Here is a 22,513-nt window from a genome sequence, read left to right as displayed (position 1 = left end):
AAAGCAGCCTGTCCTCCACTTTCCTAATGGTCAAAGTTCTGATTTGACATTCCATCCTCCAGTCTTCCCATCAGAGGGGCTTCTATTTAATCCTCTCTGAGGCCAGTGTCCCACTCTCCTAATGACAGAGTTCTAATTTGGCATCCTACCCTCCTGTCCTCCCCCTCCCAGACCAGAGGCAACTCACTGGACTCTCCTTTGACCTTGGCAGTGAGGAGCCAGAGGAGCTTGTTCATTCTACTGCCTTGTTTGCCTCATTGGTTTCAATCCCACTCCTTGGTCTCTGGATCTGAATATCAGAGGAGCAGAATGTTAGCCGTCCCCAGCCCAATCCCTTACCCTCCACATAAACAAGCACACTCACAGTTGGGTCTTTTTCTAGACTAGCAGAGACAAAAAGGAAGTGCAGGAAGCAATGAAGCTTCTGGACAAGCTGGCCACTTGGTAAGAAAGGAAGGAAAGCAAGAAATGAAGGCAGTTTATTTTTTGCGGAAGAAGTGTGAAGGAACTAATTTCCCTCCGTTTTTGTAAAAGGAGCCTGAGAGCAGAGAGAGAGAACTGGGTCCTTTCTGCTCCAGCTAGAGGAGATTTGGATGCCTCCCCGCTTTGTTGGAGAAGCCTCCAGTGTTCGTAGTCAGTGGCTTGTCATCCCACCAGGTACCCTATTACTAAAGAAGCAGACCAAATTCTTCCCACCATCCCCAGTGACAACAATCTCCCAACATACCTTTCAGGCTCTTCTGAGCTTTGTCAGAAAGTGAAGCAGGGAAGTAACTCACTCCACTATCCTGCAGGACAATTCCAAATCACCCCTTGGTGCCACACAAATCTAGATAGCAACACTTTACAGACAAATTTGTTACAGGTCATATCACTACAGGCTACACGGACTGCTACACCAACAGCTCCTCCAGGGAATTCTGAGGTTGTGAACCCAACTGGGGAAGAGAAGAGAAGTCCCGAGAAGCCCAGAGGAATTTGGGACCTTTGAATCTGGGGTGTCTCAAGGTGGCATTTGGTTTTATCTGTTGGGCAGAAAAGCCATCTTTGGCTGCAAAGTAAATAAGTGCTGTCGGGTGCCAGAGATGATGCTAAGCAGTACAGGTAGGAAGACCAATCTGAAGTTCGTAACAAACCAACCAAAACAACAGTGAACTGTCATGAACAGGTACTGTAGAGTTTTAAATAGGGAAATATCCGAACAGCCAGCTGAACGGCCAGCTCAGGAGAGAGATCCTTAGCATCTCCTCCCAAGTTGAGTAACATCATTTTAGTAGTTTGAAATCAGCCACGGTAAGAGTATTTACACAAGTCAGAAAACACTACAAATGGGGGCTAGTTTGCCCTTAGAGAACGGGTTGCTAAACATTTACTAGCATGGCACTGACTTTCCTCTCCCTTGGGGTTGGAGTCCTGAGCAAAGTGTGGCACTAGGACCCAGCAGCAGCCACAGAGCAGCTTGCCTGCGGTGGGTGGAGCTTTAAGATGACCCGAGGCTTTAGCCAGCAGAAGGCGGGACTAGAAAAGCGCTCAGGTTTGCTCGGTTGTATAGGTTTGGCCGCCTGCTCTGTGCTCCTCCAGCATACTGCTCTCAGTGGCCTGGGTGCTTCTTGTTCTCACGAGATGGCAGGGGCGTGAGGAGGGAGAACGAGGACAAGCTTAGTGCCACAGCCCCTCATATTGCCAGCGGACCGGGCGGGGGCGCCCTGTGTTGTGAGGAGCAACACGCCCCGGGCTGATGGCTTTCACCAGGGCGGCAGGTGTGGGTTTGGCCCGGGGTCTGCTCTCCATCCTGTGAAGGGGATCCAGACAGAAGCTTTGAGCTTGGAGAGTGACCAGACCACATTTAAGGTTTTGTGCTCAAGTGCCACCAGATGCTGACTGAGCCTTCTATCTCCATTCCCACTGGGGCCAACTGAGAAGGGAGAACATCTGGGCTTGATCCCTCAAGGGTGAGATGCAGAAACGTTCCATCACCTCTCTCAGGGACAGGAGTAAGAGAGTGGGTGGGCAGAAAAGTTCCAGAACTACTTTTTTTGGTAATAACCAAGCACTGAGACGGTAGGTAGGCCCTGAAGTGCCATTAAATATGCCACACCCACTTCTATGCTTACAGAGCTTTGGGAGAGACATGCCTGTCTGGCCAGGGAACATGTGCTGCAGACCCAGGAATGACACAGTGTTAGCTGGCAGACACCTCAGAGACCTTCTGATCCATTGTACAGACTGGAAAACTGAGGCTGGGTGAGGGGAAGGGGCTCTCTTAAGATTACATAGCCAGTGTGTAGCAGACCAGGGACGAGAACTAACTCCTCTGAATATGAGCTACCTGCTCTTTCTACATCACTACACTGCCTCCTTCCAGGTATCTAGGAAGCCAAAGGGTTGTCATGACAGCAAGAGGTAAGGCATCCTGGAAGGTTTGGGGCGAGTCATTCAGGAAAGTCATTAGGAGATTGTTGTCTCCTTTCACAATCAGGTGCTACTTATATGTTTAAAAAACATCACAGTGGCTGGAAGGAATAGGGCAGGAACAGGCATTTTGCGTCATTGATTTCACCAGGTTCTTTGGGGAACTTGGCATCAGGACTGTGACTGGTCAGATCTTTGGTTTTTGAGGGAAGATGGGTGTCAGTTTACCCAGAAGGTGGAGCAGTCAAAAGCTGTGCACAGGAGAGGTGGGGATTCTGGAAGGGAAAGGGAAGGAAGAGAGTCAGGGCTCTGTCCCAGCCCAGCTCTCTACCTAGAAGGTGGAGCAGCACCTTCACCTATGGCTGAGTCTTGGGCAGGGGCTTTTCTGTCATATTGTCAGGCTTCTCCCCCAGCTCCAGGATGTGAAGGCTGAGATGGTACCTCCAAGCCCCACTCAGCAGGGAGGACAGGGCCGGTGGGTCCTCCAGAGTCACGTGGGGAAAGATGAGTGTCTCACTCTTGAGAGGGAAGCTGCACTTCTTCATGGCAGACCTGGTGGTGCCAGGGGTCACCACAAAAAGGCGGCAGAGCCACGGCCCACCAGCCACATGGCAGGCTGGTCGTCTGGTGAGGTTGCTGAGGGCTTGGCACAGGAGCTGGTCCTCAGCCCCGCCCATGTCCACCACCTCCACGGGCGAGCCGAGGCCCGGGAGGTGCAGGAGGTGCCGGGGGGGCATGTAGGTGTGGGTGAATAGGAGTGTGTAGTGGGTGGGTACCTGTGGGAGCACAGGAGCACGAACCACCTGCTCCAGGTGCCCCAGGCCAGGCACTAGGCCCCCCTGGTGCAGGCAGCCGAAGAAGAGGGCACCCAGGGCATTGAAGAGGACCAGGGTGCCCTTGCAGGGTGCCAGTTGGGTCTGTAGACTACAAAGCAGGACGAGGGGGACCAGGAGGGGGATTAGGAACCGAGCCTCCTGGTGGCTAAAGGCAGACAGCAGGGCCAGGGGCATGAAGTAGAGGAGCAGGAGGTGAGACCTGGGGCTGGACTGCAGGCTCCGGGCAGCCAGTGCCCTTGGGAAGCCCATCTGTGTGAAGGCCTGGAGGCAGGCTCGCAGCTGTTGCCACGCGGCCTGCAGGGCGTGGGCATGCAGCACCCCAAAGAGCAGGAAGCCATTGACTGCCAGGTGAGTGAGCCGCATGTGTGTGCCATGCCTCGCCAGGTTTACGGGATCCAGGTTGTAGTACAAGAAGTTGGCAGGTGTAAGGACAAGGGTACTGGGTCTACATGGACTGGAGAAATAGCAGCTGTCCACAGCCACAAACCCCACTGCTGTGAGGGTCGCCCCTGGGAGCAGCACCAGGGCTTCCTTGGTCAGCGACTTGAAGCTGGGGTTTGTGGCTCCATAAGTACCCCAGAGGAAGAGGGGGACCAGAGCAAAGGCCAGAAAGGTGGGCCGGTTGAAGAAGCCAGCAGCCATGACACCCCCAAGAAGCCAACTGTGCCACGGCGGGCCTGGAGCAGGCTTCTTGGGAGTGCAGCTCCCAGCTACACGGGGGGATACCAGTACCAGCAGCCACGCAAAGAGCAGCCCCTCAATGGCATTGGAGAAGGTCCTTGTGTAGAAGACCAAGGTGACGTAGGAACCAGACAGCAGGACCAGGGCGTTCCAGCGCTCCGCCCCCCAGCGTGGGGCCAGGTGGTACACGGCCAAGTCCAGGGCAAAGGAGAGGGAAGCGAGGAGGAGGCGGGGCCCGACAAGCAGCGCATAGCCGCTCACCGGGCCAGGCCACGGCCCCCACTCTTCCCAGAGCCTGAGCAGCCAGAAGGCGGAGCCAGAGGTCAGCAGTGGGAAGACCACTGTACGGCAGGGGCTGCTGGGGTGAAACTCCCAGGGCCGCGCGGCCTTTATGCCCAGGACGTCCTCTGCAGAGAGAGAAGGAGAGGTGAGCCAGGTCCCAGCGCAGAGGATATTACGGACAAAATCCTAGGATGGCCCCCAAGATTTTCCAGCCCCCTGGTGTACATGCCGGACATAATCCCTGGGACTGGGAAGATGACAGAGTTCACTCCTGTGATTAGGTTATGTCACAGGGGTCAGCTGACCCTAAGATACAGAGATCACCCAGATGTGTGTGACAAAAATCACATGAGCCGTATAAATCAGAGACTTTTCTCCAGCTGGTGGCAGAAGAGGACATCAGAGGTGAGAAGGATTTGCTGGTTGAAAGGTGGAAGGGGCAGTTGGCAAGGCATGTGGGTGGCCTCTGGGAGCTGAGAGCAGCCCGTGGCTTACAGCGAGCAAGGAAATGGGGCTTTAGTTCCATAGCCTCAATGAACTAAATGTGTTCAACAGCAAGAATCGTCTTGGAAGCAGATTTTCTCCCAGAGCTTCCAGACAAGAACTCAGCCCAGCCCATACTATGATACCCTGACCAGAGAGCCCAGGCTGCACTTCTTCTCATTTACAGAACTGTGAGCTGCTGGTTTTAAGCTGCTAGGTCTGTGATGGTTCGTTACACAGCTCACACCTGGGAAGTGAGGTAACAGTGTGTCTTGGACAGGATGTATGAGGAGGAGCAGGGGGAGGCCCCATTCCTCTCCTTGAGTTCTAAAGTCTCCAAAGTCAGAGTCAAAAACGCATCTCCGTGATTATGACTGTTAGCCAGGACAGCCAGTGTGAGAATGGGGGAAGGGAATAAGCAACTGTGGTTATGGTCAAAAGCGACTGGTTTTGTCTATGATTCTTAATGTTTAAAATTAAGAATATACTCATGTAATTAAAATTACTTGCTGCCTGGGGCTAGTCTGTGACTCTGTGCCCCACTGTCCCAGAGCTCTAAGGGGTGGGGGTGAGGAAAATGAACTCTTAATTTCTGCATCTTAGCTCCAAGCTCTACAACATCTCACATTTATTTGATAACACTGCTGGTTGTCTAAGGCTCTTTGCTTCTCCTTATTCTTCCGGCCTTTTGGCAGTTTTTTCCTCTCTGTCAGAAGGTGAAAGGGAAACAGAAAACCTCGGATCAGATCAATCTGGCTGCTTTTTACTGGCTCAGGTTATAAAAAAACGGGGGGGGGGGGGTTGTGGAAAAATAAACTGGACCTTTCAACTTTAAAAACAAATCCACCTGTTGAGCCCTGTGGCAGAGATAGCTGATATCTCCCCAATCAATATCCATTCCTTCCTTCATCCTTAGTCTCTTTAGCTGGGCATTTGGTCAGATATAAACACTATATTTTTTAGCTTCCATTTGCAGGTACGTGTGGTCACATGATACATTCTGACCAATGGGATGGAATGGGCAAAAAGTATGTGACTTTCAAAATATGCCCTTAGGGCTTCCCTGGTGGCGCAGTGGTTGAGAGTCCGCCTGCCGATGCAGGGGACGCGGGTTCGTGCCCCGGTCCGGGAAGATCCCACATGCCGCGGAGCGGCTGGGCCCGTGAGCCATGGCCACTGAGCCTGCGCGTCCGGAGCCTGGGCTCCACAACAGGAGAGGCCACAACAGTGAGAGGCCCGCGTACTGCAAAAAAAAAAAAAAATATATATATATATATATGCCCTTAAAGAAAGTAGGCATGCCTATCTCTCCTCTGGTGGCGGGAAAGACTTGGTGTCAGACCTGATGCCTGGAGCACAAGCAGCCATCTTGAACCATGAGGAGGAAGCCTTGTGACCACAGCATCTGAAAGGCCTCAAGGTTTCCAGCAACCATCTTCATGATGTGTCCTATACCACCTAGAAGTTAAGTTCTAAAAAGTGAGCATTCTAGGTCTGGGTTCCCTCAGCCATCACATGAACCTACAGAAGAAAAGTTTCGTTATTATTTTATGTTACAGCCCTGTGTAAGTTTCCCCAATCACTGGGGAAGCCCAACTCTAAAATCCTTCCACTGAGAAGCCCAAAATAGCTTTTGTTCTGAATGACCCGTACTGTTGTTATAAGCAGGAAGATGTCAAAGAGGCTGGCATTTCATCGGTATCATTTAGAAGGTCAATGTCACCACTCAGGAAGGAGATGTGAAGTTCCCACTCCCAAATTATTATGCCAAAGAGGCTTGTGGATTTACTGCTCATCTGCACAGACATTTTTCTCCCTCCGCACTAAATAGCCAATCAGCTCCTTGACCAGACTTTGCTGCAGCTTATTGTAACCACACATGGGGAGCTTTACCTGCCATGACCTCAGGAGACTGGAAGAACTCATCTGGGTGCACGTAGCCTGTCTGCGGAAGAAGACACCACACCAGGCGGAGCAGGCTGAGGCTGCCCCACAGCACCCTGGCTGCCATCTTCATATCAAATTGCTGCCAGGACACAGGGCCAAGAGCCTAGGATGACTTCAGCTGCTACAGATGCTATTCTGGTTCCACAGACCTGCATCTGAGGAGCATAACATTTGTTGGTTATTATAAATTATATGTTCAGTTGCCTGAACAAACTCAATATGGGTCTACACACAATAAAAATGTTAGTAATAATAGCTGCTATTTACTAAGTACCTGCTAAATGCCAGGAACTTTACATCCATATCTCAATTAATCCTTTCCACAGTATGGGGCAGTGGGTCGTATTATCTCCGTTTTACAGATGGGGAAACTGAGGCCTCTGTTGAGTAACCTGGTTACTTGCTAACCATATTTGCTAAGTGTCTATATATGGCATTTGCTAAATATTTTTCCTAATATGACATTTTGCTAAGTGTCTAAATATGACATTTGCAGGTAGGAGTAGGGTACCTTCCAAATCTGGGTCTCACAGCCCCATCCTATTCACCAGCTCCTATTCACAAGCAAGCATGGCAGCCTGGCTCTTACACTTCTGAAAACTTAGGAACCTCAATGGATTCCATCCATTTCTTTGCAAAAACGAACTACATTCGACCCCATGGTCTTCAGTCACTCCCTCCAACTTTCACACATCCTGGATCCTACCTTTTGGAAGGTGATGGAAACACTGCTGTGGTTTGAATGTTTGTGCCCACCCCCTCCCCAAATTTATATGTTGAAATTCTAATTCTGAAATTCTAATGGTATCAGGAGGTGGGGCCTTTGGGAGCTGCTTAGGTCATGAGGGTGGAGCCCTCGTGAATGGGATTAGTGTCCTTATAAAAGAGACACAACCCGTTTATAAAAGAGACACAACCGTCCTCACCATGTGAGGACACAGCGAGAAGTTGCTGGCTATGAACCAGGAAGAAGGCCTTCATTATGCTGGCACCCTGATCTCAGACTTCCGGCCTCCAGAACTGTGAGAAATAAAGTTATGTTGTTTAAAAGCCACCCAGTCTGTGGTATCTTGTAAAAGCAGCCCAAACAGACTCCTCTTGGTGGAGGTTCTCACTCCCTTGACTCAAAGATCAGTGGGAATCTGAGTCCACGGCATGATGGACCTTTTTATCAACACCAGTAAATTATCACGGGTGCATAGAAAAACAAGTCTGACAACGTGTTTGTTACTCCTCCAGAAATACATATCGTTCCCTGACTTCCTGACTTTGATATTTTAAAGCTTGACCATAAACAGCTATTGTTCTCAGGTATGACATCAAGTCGTAACAGAGGAGACAAGACAAAGTGAAGCAACAGAACAGGAATCTGGCAGATGATGACAAGGAGCTTCCTGATACTAAAACCTCATAGAGCTTAAAAGATAAGTTTTGCAGCCTCTGCTCAAACTTTGCAACTGAATTGTGCAGACTATTTTTCCAGAGCCAGTGAATATCCTGACTTTTAGAGTTTTCAGATAGAAGATGAGGCCAAACTTAGCACTGGGAAGCAAAGGTTGAATCTGAATTTTTTTCATTAATAGCCAATTTGATACAGCAGGACAGGGCAGGGGTGTGGTGTGGAGATAGGGGTAGGGGCAAAGCACGATACCCATCATACAGGACAAACTTTGCGGTCCTGTAGGCCTGGTTCAGATTCCAACTCTGCCATTAGGAGCTGTGTTATCTTGGACAAGCTGCCTATATCCCTAAACCTCAGATTCCTTATCAGGAAAGTCAGATAATAATATCCAGCTCACAGGGTTGAGGGAGATTTAAGAGCTGATGCGTGGAGGGCACTTAGTATACAGAGTTTGCATGTATAAGTGACCAAAGCTAAAAGCTATTACTACTTTTAGTTGAGGCACAAATAATAATCCATGCCGCTCCAGACACCTAGGTGTTAGTTTGCAGCCTTCTTGGGAGTTTCTGAAACTGGCCCCATAGGTGAAGGGCAGGGAGAGACTGAAGAAAGAGGCAAACCACTGCAGATTGGTAGGTGGCAGGTTTAAGAAGCAAGAGAAGCTACTTACCAAGCTTGTCTTGGGTGGCTGCAAGATGAACAGATCTCCACACCCGCCTGCCAGAATCTTGAAGTTTATACAGAGGACTGAACTGGGCTCCATCACGTACAACGTCCAGATGGTCTCAGCACCACATGACTATCTCAAAGCTGTGTCCTTGGGCAGCTTCTAGCGTGAGGAAGACAAGCAGAGCACACATTCCAAGGATGGGGAGGTGGTGAGGGGCCTCCAGTTGCCGGGGTCCAGCTCGTGGGTCACATGCTCTCTATGACCTCCTCCAACACTAGGAGATCCTCAAAACCAGCACTTCTACTGACTACGATAATAAACAGGATTTGGTATAGTCCAATTGTCAAGATACATTTATGCATGTGTTTGAAGCTTTTCTCAAGTATAGAACTTTTTTTTCAAGTATGGAACTTTCACTACACGATTAGATTAGAACACCAAATCCATTACACTGATAGGGAACACAGAAACCCAGCCTGCCCCGCCCTGGTGTGAGTCGGTACATAGCAAGCCTGGGTCCTAGTCTGTACTATTTTCCTTCTGCAGCAACAGAGGAGATTCATCCTGTTTAGTGCCCACCATCTATTCCCCCTTTCCAGTTAACAGTAGTCAGAATTCCCACTCAGAACTGTACTCTTCACCCCCATCACCTATTTTCAGCTATGTGGCTTCGGATTTGATCCCATCCCCAACCCAGGTATAGACCCTGAATTGTTTAAGCCGAATAACATTTCCCATCCCACTGGCCACACTAATTGGTTCAGGGTTGGGTGCATGACACGCTGGTCTGATCAGAGGAACTAAGAAAAGTACCGATAAAGGTGCGTCTTGGCCCTTCTCTTCTCTGCCAGGCTTGGTGGGATGAGGCTGCAGGGGTGAGAGGGACATCACTCCTTTGCTGGTATTAATAGTCTCTCCCACCTTTGTAAGTATTCCTCTGTGTTGTGGTGAAAAATGTGTCCTCTGCACCTTCCTGGGGCTGACGAGCAGGTCTTACAGAAGTACTCCACTCTAACATTCCAATCTCATATTCCCTGACTTTGTCTGTATAAATTGGGGAAATCATGCAGTGTTTTTGGTGAATAGCACACCTCTTCCTGCTTTACACTTCACCTTTAGGGACATGCTGGGACTTGAGACTAATTGTAGGTCTAGAAGCAAAGGGAGGGGTGGGAGTGGGTCCTGAGGAGAAACAGCACTGTCTTGCAAAGCAGCTGCTTTGGGGAGGCCATTAAAGTTTCCAATGCAGGGTTAATCCCCTCAGATGCCAGTGGAAAGTCTGCTTCTACTGCTCGAAAAGTCTCACCAGAACTGAGGGACTCAACATCCCCATCTCTCTCAGGGTCTTCCCACTTGTCCTCATTCCAACTTTCAGTATCCCATCTCTTCGCAATTAGTGCCCTCACTTTAACAGTAGGTACCATTGAGACTGGGAATTCAATTTGCATTATAATTCAGCCACTCACAGAGTGAGATATGGGGTTTGTTTTTCGGCCAGCTTTTGGGTCATTTTATGAGGATTTTGAGCTGGGAATTTAAAGCCTTGAGCTTATCCTTCTCTTTTCCCAATTTGTCCAGCACAGTTAGAAACCACCAGCCAATCTCATTATACTATTTAGTTTGACTAAAATGTTCGAAGGTCACCCAGGAAATTTCCCTGGTGGTCCAGTGGTTAGGACTCAGCGCATTCACTGCTGAGGGCCTAGGTTCAATCCCTAGTCGGGGAACTAAGATCCCACAAATCTCGTGGCATTGCCAAAAAAAAAAAAAAGTTCAAAGGTCATCCAAACCCTTGCCTGGAGTATCCAATGGCAATATTTTTCATATCTCTAATATCATCACTCCATGGACTACCAGTACCCTCTTTACCACTTGAAATAGAGTCATTTGTGCCCTTAAATCTAATCAGACTATAGAAACAGTTCCAGCAAATCCAGGACCTATTCAGGAAACTTATCCTTAAGATTCTCTTCCTCTAGAACCACCTCCAGGACCAAAATCTGTCAGTCAGAGAAAGAGAATCAGTAGGAGACCTATATTAAGAAGATTTATTTCAAGGAATTGGCTTATGCATTTGTGGGGCTGGCTAGGTAAGTCCGAAATCTGCAGGGTAGGTCACTGGGAAGGGCAGGCTGCAACTTTTGGGCAGGAGCTGAAGCTGCAGTCCACAGTGGGAGTTTCTTCTTATTCAGGAAAGCCTTAGCTCTGCTCTGACGGCCTTTCAACTGATTACAACAGGTCCATATAGATTATTATTAGAATAATCCCCCTTACCTAAAATCAAGTGATTATGGACTTTCATGCATCTATAAAATACCTTCACAGCAACACTTAGTGTTTGACTGAATAACTGGGAACTCTAGCCTACACAAACTGACACAAAAAACTGACCATTACACCCTAAATAATTCAGTGTTTGTAACTGTTTGAATTTTAGATCAATGGGATAATTCTTTATGTAACTCACTGATGATTTGCTTTTTTCCCCCAATGTTCTGATAATGGTATTCACCATATTGTTCTCTGTAGCTGCTGTTCCTTTCATTGCTATACGGTATTCCCCTGGGTAAATATACTGAAGCTTATTTACTTACCCTTCTACTGTTGTTTATCAGCTAGGTTACCTCCAGGGGGTTACAAGATTTTTCTTTTTTATTCATAACAAAGAAAAATAAACTGCTATAGGAATAAAGACGCAGACCTCCCAGAGAACGGACTTGAGGTTATGGGGAGGGGGAAGGGTGAGCTGTGACAGGGCGAGAGAGAGTCATGGACATATACACACTAACAAACGTAGTAAGGTAGATAGCTAGTGGGAAGCAGCCGCATGGCACAGGGATATTGGCTTGGTGCTTTATGACAGCCTGGAGGGGTGGGATAGGGAGGGTGAGAGGGAGGGAGACGCAAGAGGGAAGAGATATGGGAACATATGTTTATGTATGACTGATTCACTTTGTTATAAAGCAGAAACTAACACACCATTGTAAAGCAATTATACCCCAATAAAGATGTTAAAAAAATAAAATAAAATAAACTGCTATAAACATTAGTATTCAAGAGTTCTCTGAAGTATATACCTAGAAATGGAATTCCTGAGTCATAGGGTATGCATAGTTTTTTATTTTATTTTTTAAAAAATTTCTCAGTTTTAATTTCTAATATGGTAAATAGCTACAGCTCACATAAACAAAAGCTCTTTGGGGTCCTCAATAAATTTTTAATGGGATCTTGATACTAAAATGTTTAATATAAGTTGGGTGAGGGAATAAATGCCCATTCAAAAAGAGAAAGTCAAATCCCATTATCAAGAGAATAAGAAGGATGTATTTAAAATTAAAATGAAGAAATCAACGCTGTAGTTAAAGGAAGAAAGAATTCAGAAATAAACAAAGATATTTTCAGTAAGATTAAGAAAAAAGGTGTTTTAGGCAAAAGATCCATATGGGTATGCACACTTTTACCTTCAGATAAGGCCAACTGTTTTCCAAAGGTTGCTACCAGCTAGCAGATAGTGCAGTGCCCCCGTTTCATATGCTCACTTATACTTGGTATTGTCTGACGTTTTGATTTTGTGACTCTCATAGGTATTAACATGCATTTCCTTGATTACTAATATGGTTAAACACCTTTCCTTTTCCTTTTTTGGCTGCGCCTCGAGGCATGCGTGATCTTAGTTCCCCGACCAGGGATCGAACCTGTGCCCCCTGCAGTGGAAGCACAGAGTCCTAACCACTGGACTGCCTGGGAATTCCCGAACACCTTTTCAAAAATTTGTGAAATGTTTCTTCTGTGGAATTCCTTTTGAACCACTGGCTGTCTATCTTCTTCTTACTCCGTATAGGAATTCTTTATATAGTCTTTATATTTATTGCATGACAAATATCCTTTTCTAGTTTGTGGCTTGTATCCTTAACTCATTTCTATTCCTAATATTGGTTACTTGTGCCTTCTTTTTGTTTCTTGATCATTGTCACCAGAATTTTGTCAATTTTATGAATATTTTAAAAAAATCAACTTCTGGCTTTGTTCATCTTCTTTTAAAAACTTTTTCTTATCTATAGTTTTTTTTCTTCCTTTTACTTTTTGGGGTGTTATTTTGATTGGACATTTAGCTCATTAATTTTGAGACTTTAACTTTTGAGCTTTTCTATGAGAAATATTTAAGATTATATATCTCTCTAAATACTATATTAACTGCATCCCACAGGTTTTGTTATGTAATATTTTCATCAGCTCTTGTTTCTAAATATTTTCTAATTCCATTGTAATTTCTTCCATGACTAATGCTTTATGGCTGAAGCAGTTGATTTTTTGATTAAGACTTTATTTTTTGGACTTCCCTGGTGGTGCAGTGGTTAAGAATCCACCTGCCAATGCAGGGGATATGGGTTCGATCCTTGGTCCGGGAAGATCCCACATGCCACGGAGCAACTAAGTCTGTGTTCCACAACTACTGAGCCCACGTGCTGCAACTACCAGAGCCCGTGCTCTGCAACAAGAGAAGCCATTGCAATGAGAAGCCCGTGCACCGCGATGAAGAGTAGCCCCGGCTCAACTAGAGAAAGCCTGCGCACAGCAACGAAGACTCTACACAGCCATAAATTAAAAAAAAAAAAAAAATTAATTTAAAAAAAAGACTTTATTTTTTTTATAGCAGTTTTAGGTTCACTGCAAAATTGAGAAGAAGGTATAGAAGTTTCCCACATACACTCAACCCCTACACATGCATAGCCTCTCCCATTATCAATATCCCCTGCCAGAGCGGTACAGTTGTTACAACTGATGAACCTACATCTACACATCACTGTCACCCAAAGTCTACCGTTTCCATTACTGTTTACTCTTGGTGTTGTACATTATACGGGTTTGGACAAATGTTTAATGACATGTATCCACCATTATAGTATTATACAGAGTATTTTCACTGCCCTAAAAAACTTCTGTGCTCTGCCTATTCATGCCCTCACCCCCAGCATTTAATTTTTAATGGTCCAGTTTTGTAGATATTCCACGGATGCTTGAAAATACCATATATTGGATAGCTATTGGATATGGAGTTCTATAGATGCTCATTAGATCATGCTTGTTAATTGTGTTCCTCAAATCTTTTATGTCCTTTATGATTATCTACTGCTTATTCACAGAAAATCACAGAAATGTGTGTTGAAATAGCTCATGAGATAGTGGTCTTGACTAATTTTCCATGTAATTTTGTCATTTCAGCTCATTTTTGAAGCTATATCATTATTTTTTTAATTGTTATACTGTATTAGAAAATTGAATATTTTCTCATTATACAGTTATCTTTTTATCTCTAATAAGTTTTTTCCCTTAAAATATTTTGTCTCCTATAGCTATATGACCTTTCTTTTATTTAGTATTTACCTAGTACATCATTTTCCACCCTTTTACTTTCAAACTTTCTGTACACTTATACTTTCATATGTCTCTTGTAAAGAACAAGTAGCTGGATTTTGTTTACCCAGTCTGACAATGTTTGTCTTTAAAATGCAGCTTTATTTCAAAATATTTAAATTTAGTGCAATTATTGATATATTTATTTCTTCCATCTTATACTGTGTTTTCTTTTTCATGCCTTTCTATCTTTTGTTTCTCTCTCCTTTCTTGCCTTCTTTTGGATTGGTTTTTATTTTCTTCATTCTTTTTTCTCTAACACTTTGGAAGTTATACTCGATTTCTATTATGTTATAAAATGCAGTACCTTATTTAATGTTTTAATATTTAGTATAGTATGTGCTATGGTTTTACTATGATGATTCTGAGTGTGCATTTTTCTTTAATCATAGTCGGAATTTCTTTGGCTCCTTGACTCTGTGGATTAGGGTCCTTTGTCATCTGTAGAAAGCAAAATCCTCCATTATATTCTCAAATATTGCCTCTTCCCTCATCTTTACTCTCTCTCTAGAATTATGACTGAATGTATGATACATCTTCTTGGTCTATCTTCCATGTCTTTTAAACTTCCATTTTATATTTTCCATCTCTCTGCCTCTCCTCTGTTCTATCTTCCATGTCCCTAATCATCCTTTCAGCTGTATCTAATCAGCTGTTAAACTTATCTATTGAATTTTAAATTTCGATTATTCATTTCTAGGAGTTGTTTGACTTTTTTCTACATCTGCTTCCTCTTTTGTCATATTTTCAAGGCTCTCTCTTTTTTTTTTTTTTTTTTGCAGTACGTGGGCCTCTCACTGTTGTGGCCTCTCCCGTTGCGGAGCACAGGCTCCGGACACACAGGCTCAGCAGCCATGGCTCACAGGCCTAGCCGCTCCGTGGCATGTGGGATCTTCCCGGACTGGGGCACAAACCTGTGTCCCCTGCATCAGCAGGCGGACTCTCAACCACTGCGCCACCAGGGAAGCCCGAGGCTCTCTTTTATTTACTATATTATATTAAGGGTACTTAATTGATATGCTAGATCTGATAATTCCAACATCTAAAGTTTTTCTGGGGTCCAAATTCTCAGGGAAACTGCCTTTCTTGGATTCTGATGCTAATTGAATTTGGGTAGGGCAATCTCCCCTGAGAGTCTATATCCATGAGCTTACCCTCATATAGGTTTTCAGCATGAATTCACATGATTAGGCACTACCTCCCCCAAAAGAAAAAAATCCCTGGAGCCAATAATGCGATTAAAAATGATCCCACACTTAACAATGCACATACAATTATATATATGTATTAGGTTGGCACAAGAAATAGCCATGTTCTATACTACCCAAAGCAATCCACAGATTTAATGTGATCCCTATCAAAATACCCATGACATTTTTCACAGAACCAGAACAAATAATCCTAAAATTTATATGGAAGCACAAAAGACCCAGAACTGCCACAGCAATCCTGAGGAGAAAGAACAAAACTGGAGGCATAACCCTCCAAGACTTCAGAGAATACTACAAAGCTGCAATAGTGAACACAGCATGGTTATCAGCACAAAAACAGACATATAGATCAATGGAACAGAATAGAGCCCAGAAGTAAACCCAACACCTGTGGTTAATTAACCATCAAAAAAGGAGGCAAGAATATACAATGGAGAAAAGACAGTCTCTTCAGCAAGTGGTGTTGGGAAAGTTGGGACAGCCTCATGTAAGTCAATGAAGTTAGAACAAACCCTCACACCATACACAAAAATAAACTCAAACTGGCTTAAAGACTTGGGACTTCCCTGGTGGTCCAGTGGTAAAGAATCCGCCTTCCAGTGCAGGGGAGCTGGGGCTGTGGGCTGCCTCCTTTGAGGCACACAGACATCCAGAGGAGAGGGCTTACCCTAACAACATCAGGTTCTGTTAGCAAGGAGGAAGTGAGACAGAGGATCAGCTGTGTAGCTGCGTCATGTGTGTGGCTGCCATGATGCCAGGCTCTGATTGATGGCTTTCCTCCTTCTTCTCTGACCATTTCTTCTTAGGCGCCTCTTCCTCTGTCCACTCCTGAAATGTCAGTGCTCCCTTCTCATCAACCACACTCTTTGGGTCATCTTATTTATTCTCATGGTTTCAATTTCCTTTTGACAACATCATAAATTGTTTCTTTTCTGAGCTTCAGATTTACTGATAATAATAATGAATATAAACAATAATAGAATTGCCATTTTTAGATACCTATTGCGTCCCAGGCACAGTACATTATCTCATTTTACTCTCATCGCAACTCTATAATTCTATTCTTATCCCTATCTTATAGATGAAAGAATAGGTTTAGAGAGATCAAGTTTTTTGCTCAAGGTAACTGAATGAGTAGGCTAATGAACGTAGGAGTTGGACCCCATCTGTTTGACTCCAGAACCCTGATCTACTTCCTGTTGGGATTCTGCACCTCCCTCTAACACGGGGCAGCCGAAAAGAACGCATCATTTCCCCATGACCCAGCCCTACTCCCATGTTCTCTGCAGCAGTGAGGGAACTAGTTTATCCAGTTATTCAGTTCAGAGACCCAGGGGTCATCTGCCATCTTCACGCCTTTTTAAAAATTTTTTTAATTTAATTAATTAATTTATTTATTTTGCCTTCATTGGGTCTTCGTTGCTGCACGTGGGCTTTCTCTAGTTGCAGCGAGCGGGGGCTACTCTTCATTGCGGTGTGCAGGCTTCTCATTACAGTGGCTTCTCTTGTTGCGGAGCACAGGCTCTAGGCGTGCGGGCTTCAGTAGTTGTGGCGCACAGGCTTAGTTGCTCCGCAGCATGTGGGATCTTCCCGGACCAGGGCTCCAACCCGTGTCCCCTGTATTGGCAGGTGGATTCTTAACCACTGCGCCACCAGGGAAGCCCCATCTTCACACCTTTTATGTGACACTAACTTTGCTTCCTAATCATCCTTTGAGTCCAGCACTTGTTCATCCTTCACTGTCACTACCTAAGTCCAGGTCCACTGTGACCGGGGTACATGTTGCCTGAGATTCCTCAGCCATAGGGGTGGCTGTGCAGGGATTTTAGATGGCTGGAGCCCCTGGGTTGGTTGCTTCTAGCTGCAAGCAGCCCTCTCCTTTATTACCCCAGTGTGTCATACAAAAGGAATCATTTTCTGTGTGTGCATAATGAGAAAAACATCCAGAAGCAAGATCTAGAGTACATGGCAGTCACCTCTCTGCTTTCCCTCCCCCTGACCTGCACCCACCCTCCTAACCGCAGCCAGAGAGAGAGTGCATTTCTTTCCTGTATAAAACCTCGGGGTGGGGGGTCAGCCACTCACCACCCTCAGGACCAAGTCCACATTCCTGACTGTGACTTCCATGGCTCTCTCCAAGGCCCCCAGCATCCTCTCCAGCCTCCACTCTCACCCCTTTGTGTACAGAGCTTGGTGCTCCAGAAACATTATGTTTTCCTGTAGTCTCCTCCTCTATTCTTTGCTCACACTGCTTCCTTTGTGGGATATGCTTATAATATGGAGGTTAAGACAAGCTTTGGCATCGAGTAGACCCGGTTTCAAATCCTTGCTCTGTCATGGTGAAAGAGCACTTAATCTCTCAACTCCAATGTATAATTTCTCTGTAAAATGAGTATAACCTACTTCAGGGCTGTTGTGAAGATGGATTAAACAAACTGCCTGGACCCCCAAGAAGCTCTCCCTGACCCCATTTTGGCAGCACCCTGTGCCAGGCCTTGCACTGGGCTGTGCACCGACCACGGGTACCGTCTGATTGCTTCTCTGTACTGTCTGAGGACCCCCAGTTCTGGGAGCCATTCGTATCCATCCCAGCGCCTTGAGCCCACCTGCATGGGACCACTGTGGGGCTAGGGTCAAGGATAGAGTCGGGGATCCCTGGAGGAGGTGGCAACGTAGCGGGGCATTGAGCTTAACAAGTGTGGGAGCTCTTCAGAAGGAGACCCCCGCTGCTCAACCAGCGTCTGGCTCCCCAGGCTAAGGCCACGCTGGAGGAGTGGTCCCGCTGGGTGTTCTAGGGGGGTGGAGCCAACAGCATGGGGCAGGGCAACTACTCACCTAAACCCAATCAGTATGCAAGCCTGCTCATTTATGCCTATAAGCTCACTGAGCTGCCCAGCGGGGATCCAAATCCTGCAGATCCCACATCCTCCGGTGTCTGCAAGGACGAGGGAACGAGAGGCTTTGGCGTAAAGGGATAGCGCCCAGGGCTGTGGAGATTCGACTGTGGAGCAGGGGAGGGGTTGACGATAACCACAGACAGGGGCATCCAGCGCGCGCGCGCACGCGCGCTCGTATGCGGGAGATGTCAGAGCTCAGGCAGCAGGGAGAGACCATCTCAGTGGCAGGGGTAGAGAGAAGCAGAAACCACTACGCCGGGCGCGGGTTGGGGTGGGTGGGAAGGAAGGTGGGGAAGAGATCACTGTCAGTGGAGCGAGAGGACGGGAAGGTTGGGCAGAGACACTTGTCTTTCTCGCTGAGTCAGAGGGCCAGGGCTGGCTCTTGGTGCCCACATTTCTCTGCCGCCCACTGTGTGCGTAGCATCGTGTCCTGGAGACACAACTGTGAATGAGCATGGTCCAAGGAACGTCTTTACCTTCAAACTTAAACTTCTTCCTGACAAAACTGCAGGGTCGTTGCTTTATGGGAAAGGGCGGCGGGCCCAAGGTTCAGTCCCTTTTCTGGATCCAGTCAGTATTCGGTGCAGGTTTTAAAGACTGCATGGGAGGAAGTGCTGGAGAAGGGGGCCCCTGCGCAGCAGCCAAAGGCGTCTTCTCTGGCTCAAAACGCGCCAGGACCATGTCCCTCAAGGGCAAGGTCTTGTTCCAAACTCCGGGGTCCATCCCAGGGGCAGAGAGTGAGAGTGGCTTCCCTGAGTCCATTTTCCTGTTTGGTGTTGCATTTCATCCTCACCTCGACCCAGAGCGCGGCAGTAAACCCTGCAGGGCGCCCCATCGTGGAAGCATTGCTATGTGTGTCCCTGGTGCCTCCTTCTCTGGCTGCCCAAACGGGCCCATGTTTATCCTTTGATTAACAGAGAATGCAACACACGGCATTAAACATACATAAGGGAGAGTGGAAGAGGGTAAGGTATTTCCACTAACTAGCATACATCATTTAACCATCTGTGACCTCGAGGTTCCCACCTGGAAAATGGGAACTCGGCTCTGTAGCAGGGAGTTTCCAGGTGTTAATGATTTCGACAGTGGTTCCCAGTTTCCCGAGGTGAAGGCGTCGGGGGAGAAGGTACGGTGGGGGATGTCCTCCTTAAGGAAAACTGTCCTCGTCATATCGTGCATCCCACACAAAGGCTGGGACAGCCACCAACCAGAGCGCCACAGGGTCGCCTGGAGCAGCCTTGGTGGCAGGGCTTTGGCTCTTGTCTGTGCCCCCATGTGACTCCTGGTCAGGGAGGCCATCCTCTCACCTTTCGAGAGGACAGGCCTGGCCCAAAGGGCACCCCATGAGACCGGAAGTGGCGATTCTTCTCCGGTACATGCGGACCTGTGCTCACAGGTTTCGGGCTCAGCACTTTGCAGCGTCTTTTGGCTTCATCTTCACAGGGACCCTGGGAGGTAGCATTATATTCCCATTTTATAGACGGGGAAAGTGAGGCTCAGTAAAGTTACGGAACCACCCAACAACACGGTAGTAGGAGAGGATTCAAGTCTAGGTCTCTGTCTGGGTCCAAAGCTAGCGCTCGAAAGTGGAGGATACCCACAGCCTCCCTTCCCCTTCCCAAGAAAACTGCGAGCTTCCTGTCTCCCCTAGATTGGGGCCGGTCAGTGCTCAGAGCCGGCGGATCCCGGTTTGAGGAAAGTTGCCCCCGAAAATGTGGAGGCCAAAGGTCCCTTGCTTGCCTGCTGAGTCTAGCTTCTGCTGGTCTCTGGGCAGCTAGCAAAGGTAAGAATGGAAACAATCGCCTTCCTCCCTGACCTTCCCTCCTTCCCCCTTGACCCCCATCAACTCTTCCCGAGCTGCTTGGGCGACTCACCGAGCGCTGCTCCGAGCTGCACCTGACCCGCTGGCGGCTTCCGGCCCCGCTAGAGCGCGCACAGGGGGTAGGTCCAGAGCCGCCCGACCAAAGCGCTGGAGCCGGGTGGCTTGTCCTCAGCGCGGCCGCCTCTGTCCGGTCTAGGGAATTAGGCAAGCCACGCAGTGCGCCAGGAGGGGCGGAGGTGTGGAGGAGAGGGCTGGAGACCAGCGCACCGGCGGGCGGGGCCGCCCAAGGCGTCCCTCGCGGTTCCAGCGAGGTGGGGGGAAGATGGAGGGTCCCCGGTGGCCCTTGGGCCGTGGCACGCCGGGCAGCGGCTGGTCTCTCCCCTCCCCCACTGCCAGCCCTTCCCCCTAGCAGCCCCCTCCTTGGCGAGCCACGCCTGGTGAGCCGACTTTTTAGCACGCGGGGCAATTAAGCAGAACATTTCTAGGCCATACTTCTTTGTCATTCAAAAGGAAAATTTCTGAGTTCTCTGTGGGTGGGGCTTGCTACGGCTTAGATGACCTGCTCTGTTGGTGGAGCAGGTCAGGGAGGACAGGCTCTGCGGGCCTGGTTTGGGAAGCCGCGCCGAAGACACAGGGTCGGTTTCACCCGGACGCAGCTCCTTCTCTGCAGCCGCCGCCGCCGCCGCAGCGCACTGCACCCTGGAAAGAGTGCAGCGGCGGGCGCCGCTTCCCCCCTCTGCATTCCACAAGTGGGGGACAGGTCACTAGCCCAGGGTTGCCCGACAGCCGGGACCGGAGGAGGTCACTGTGTGCCCGGGAGCCCAGGCTCCCTTCCCCGACGCGAGGCCCGCCGAGCCCGCCGCTCCTGGTCCCTCCGTGGAGTGACCGACCCCCCACTCGCGGGCTCCATGACGGAGCTCGGTGCGCCACTGGGGGGCTCGTAGCCTCCCGGGTCCCTCTGGGGTCCCTCTGGCTCCCCGGGGCTGTGGACGGATTGTGGTGGCCGGCGCCTACTGCCCCCTAGCGCCGGAGTGTTTCACTAAGCCTGCCGGGGGAGGCTGACTTGGCCTAGAGGAGAGACTCCTGCCCTCTGTGCCCAAAAGTTTTTTGGAAGGTCTTAAGCAGAGTCCCTTCACCTGTATTCCCTTTCATGCTGCACAGCAGCCCTCACATTAAAAAACAACAAAACAGCCCCTACCTACTTTACTGAGATATTATGTACATGCAGTAAATACCAGGTGTTTGAAGTACTGAATAAAGTATAGACAAGGGCTCATTTCCCCCACTCTGGCGCAGCTGGAAGGTGCTGTCTGCCCCTCCCTTGGGTCCCCTGCCCCCTGGGGATCTTCATCTCTCTACTTGCCAGGGCAGGGCTTTGTCACCCTTCAGTTTCCTTGTGTCTAACTGAAGTCTTTCCTGCTTGAGCCTACGTTTTTAATCAAAGTGATACATGGGCGCAGCTAAAAGAGTTCAGACGGATATACAAAGCTTACATGAGAAGCAGCAGCCTGGTATGAGAGCCCTTCCTAAGCCTGAAGGTGTAACCACGTAACCCCAAGGCCTTCTCTTCTCTGGTCAGGGTCCCCTTCTTCCAGTCCTCCAGTCCCCCCCTGCTCTTCCTTTGTCCCCCCTCCTCGTTCATCTTCCTCCTCCTTGTCAACATCTGAAATCAGGACTAGACTCTAGGTAACTGAAAGACGGCTGCAGAGCCTGTGCTGGAACTGTCTTCAGTTCCTCCTCTCTCTGCCCTGGGCCCACATGGAGCGGGACAAAATTCTCAGATGGTGCAGGCTCCAGAACAGCTGAGGTCCTGGCTCAGGTCCTCCTGTGGTTTTTCTAGCTCACAAGTCATAGGTCAGTTGTAGCAACACTGTTTCCCGTCTCATCCGGGGTCTAGAAGCAGCTGGGATGGGGAGTCAGCACCTGGGTAATGACCTGGATCTGCCACCAACTAGACAGATGTGTGACCCTGGGCAGGCTGATTCCTTTGTCTGTGCTCCAGCTTCTCCATCTGTAAAATGACACTGTCGTCTCTAGAAAACCGCAGAGCTCTTGGAGGTAAGTCACTTGAAATAGTCCTGGCCCTCTGCGGCCAGGATGGCTCTGACCAGTATCCCATGGCTTGGCCATTGTGATGCCCTCCCAAATCGCTGTGCCCAACCAGCTCAGGAGCCTTGGTGCGGGGGGGGTGGGGGGGCATCCTGCCTGCTTTACCGTTTCCTCAGCCTGCCTAACAAAGCAGCTTCTTCTCTTGGCCCCCAGGCAAAGGATGGGAGGAAGCAGCCATGGTATCATGGGAGGGAGTATTTGGCCATTTGATTTAAAGGACACTTTTTACCCCAAAGGAAGATTTGAATTAAAACACTTAATCCAAGTTACACAAATCCTGATTAATTTTTGGACAGAATTTTCCAGAGTGAACTTCACTAAGCTGACAATTACTTCATCAATTTTT

At 48.1% G+C, this 22,513-nt stretch overlaps 1 protein-coding gene across 1 annotated transcript; it reads right to left on the bottom strand.

Annotated features, from left to right (window-relative positions):
* Positions 1 to 2,768: 2,768 nt before the first annotated feature.
* PIGZ (phosphatidylinositol glycan anchor biosynthesis class Z) lies at positions 2,769 to 20,242 on the bottom strand (the record flags this gene model as incomplete). Its single annotated transcript, XM_079923023.1, has 4 exons — positions 20,111 to 20,242; positions 8,714 to 8,872; positions 6,588 to 6,796; positions 2,769 to 4,336 (listed from the first exon to the last, which is right to left on the bottom strand). Exons 3-4 carry the CDS (start codon positions 6,709 to 6,711, stop codon positions 2,769 to 2,771), a joined length of 1,692 nt encoding a protein of 563 aa, XP_079779149.1. The 5' UTR covers positions 6,712 to 6,796; positions 8,714 to 8,872; positions 20,111 to 20,242.
* Between the last annotated feature and the right edge of the window lie 2,271 nt (positions 20,243 to 22,513).

The sequence above is a fragment of the Stenella coeruleoalba genome (assembly GCF_951394435.1).
Source record: "Stenella coeruleoalba genome assembly, chromosome: 5".
NCBI classification, from domain to species: domain Eukaryota; kingdom Metazoa; phylum Chordata; class Mammalia; order Artiodactyla; family Delphinidae; genus Stenella; species Stenella coeruleoalba.
Note: the sequence above shows the minus strand (reverse complement) of the source record. Positions and strands in the feature narration are given on the sequence as shown.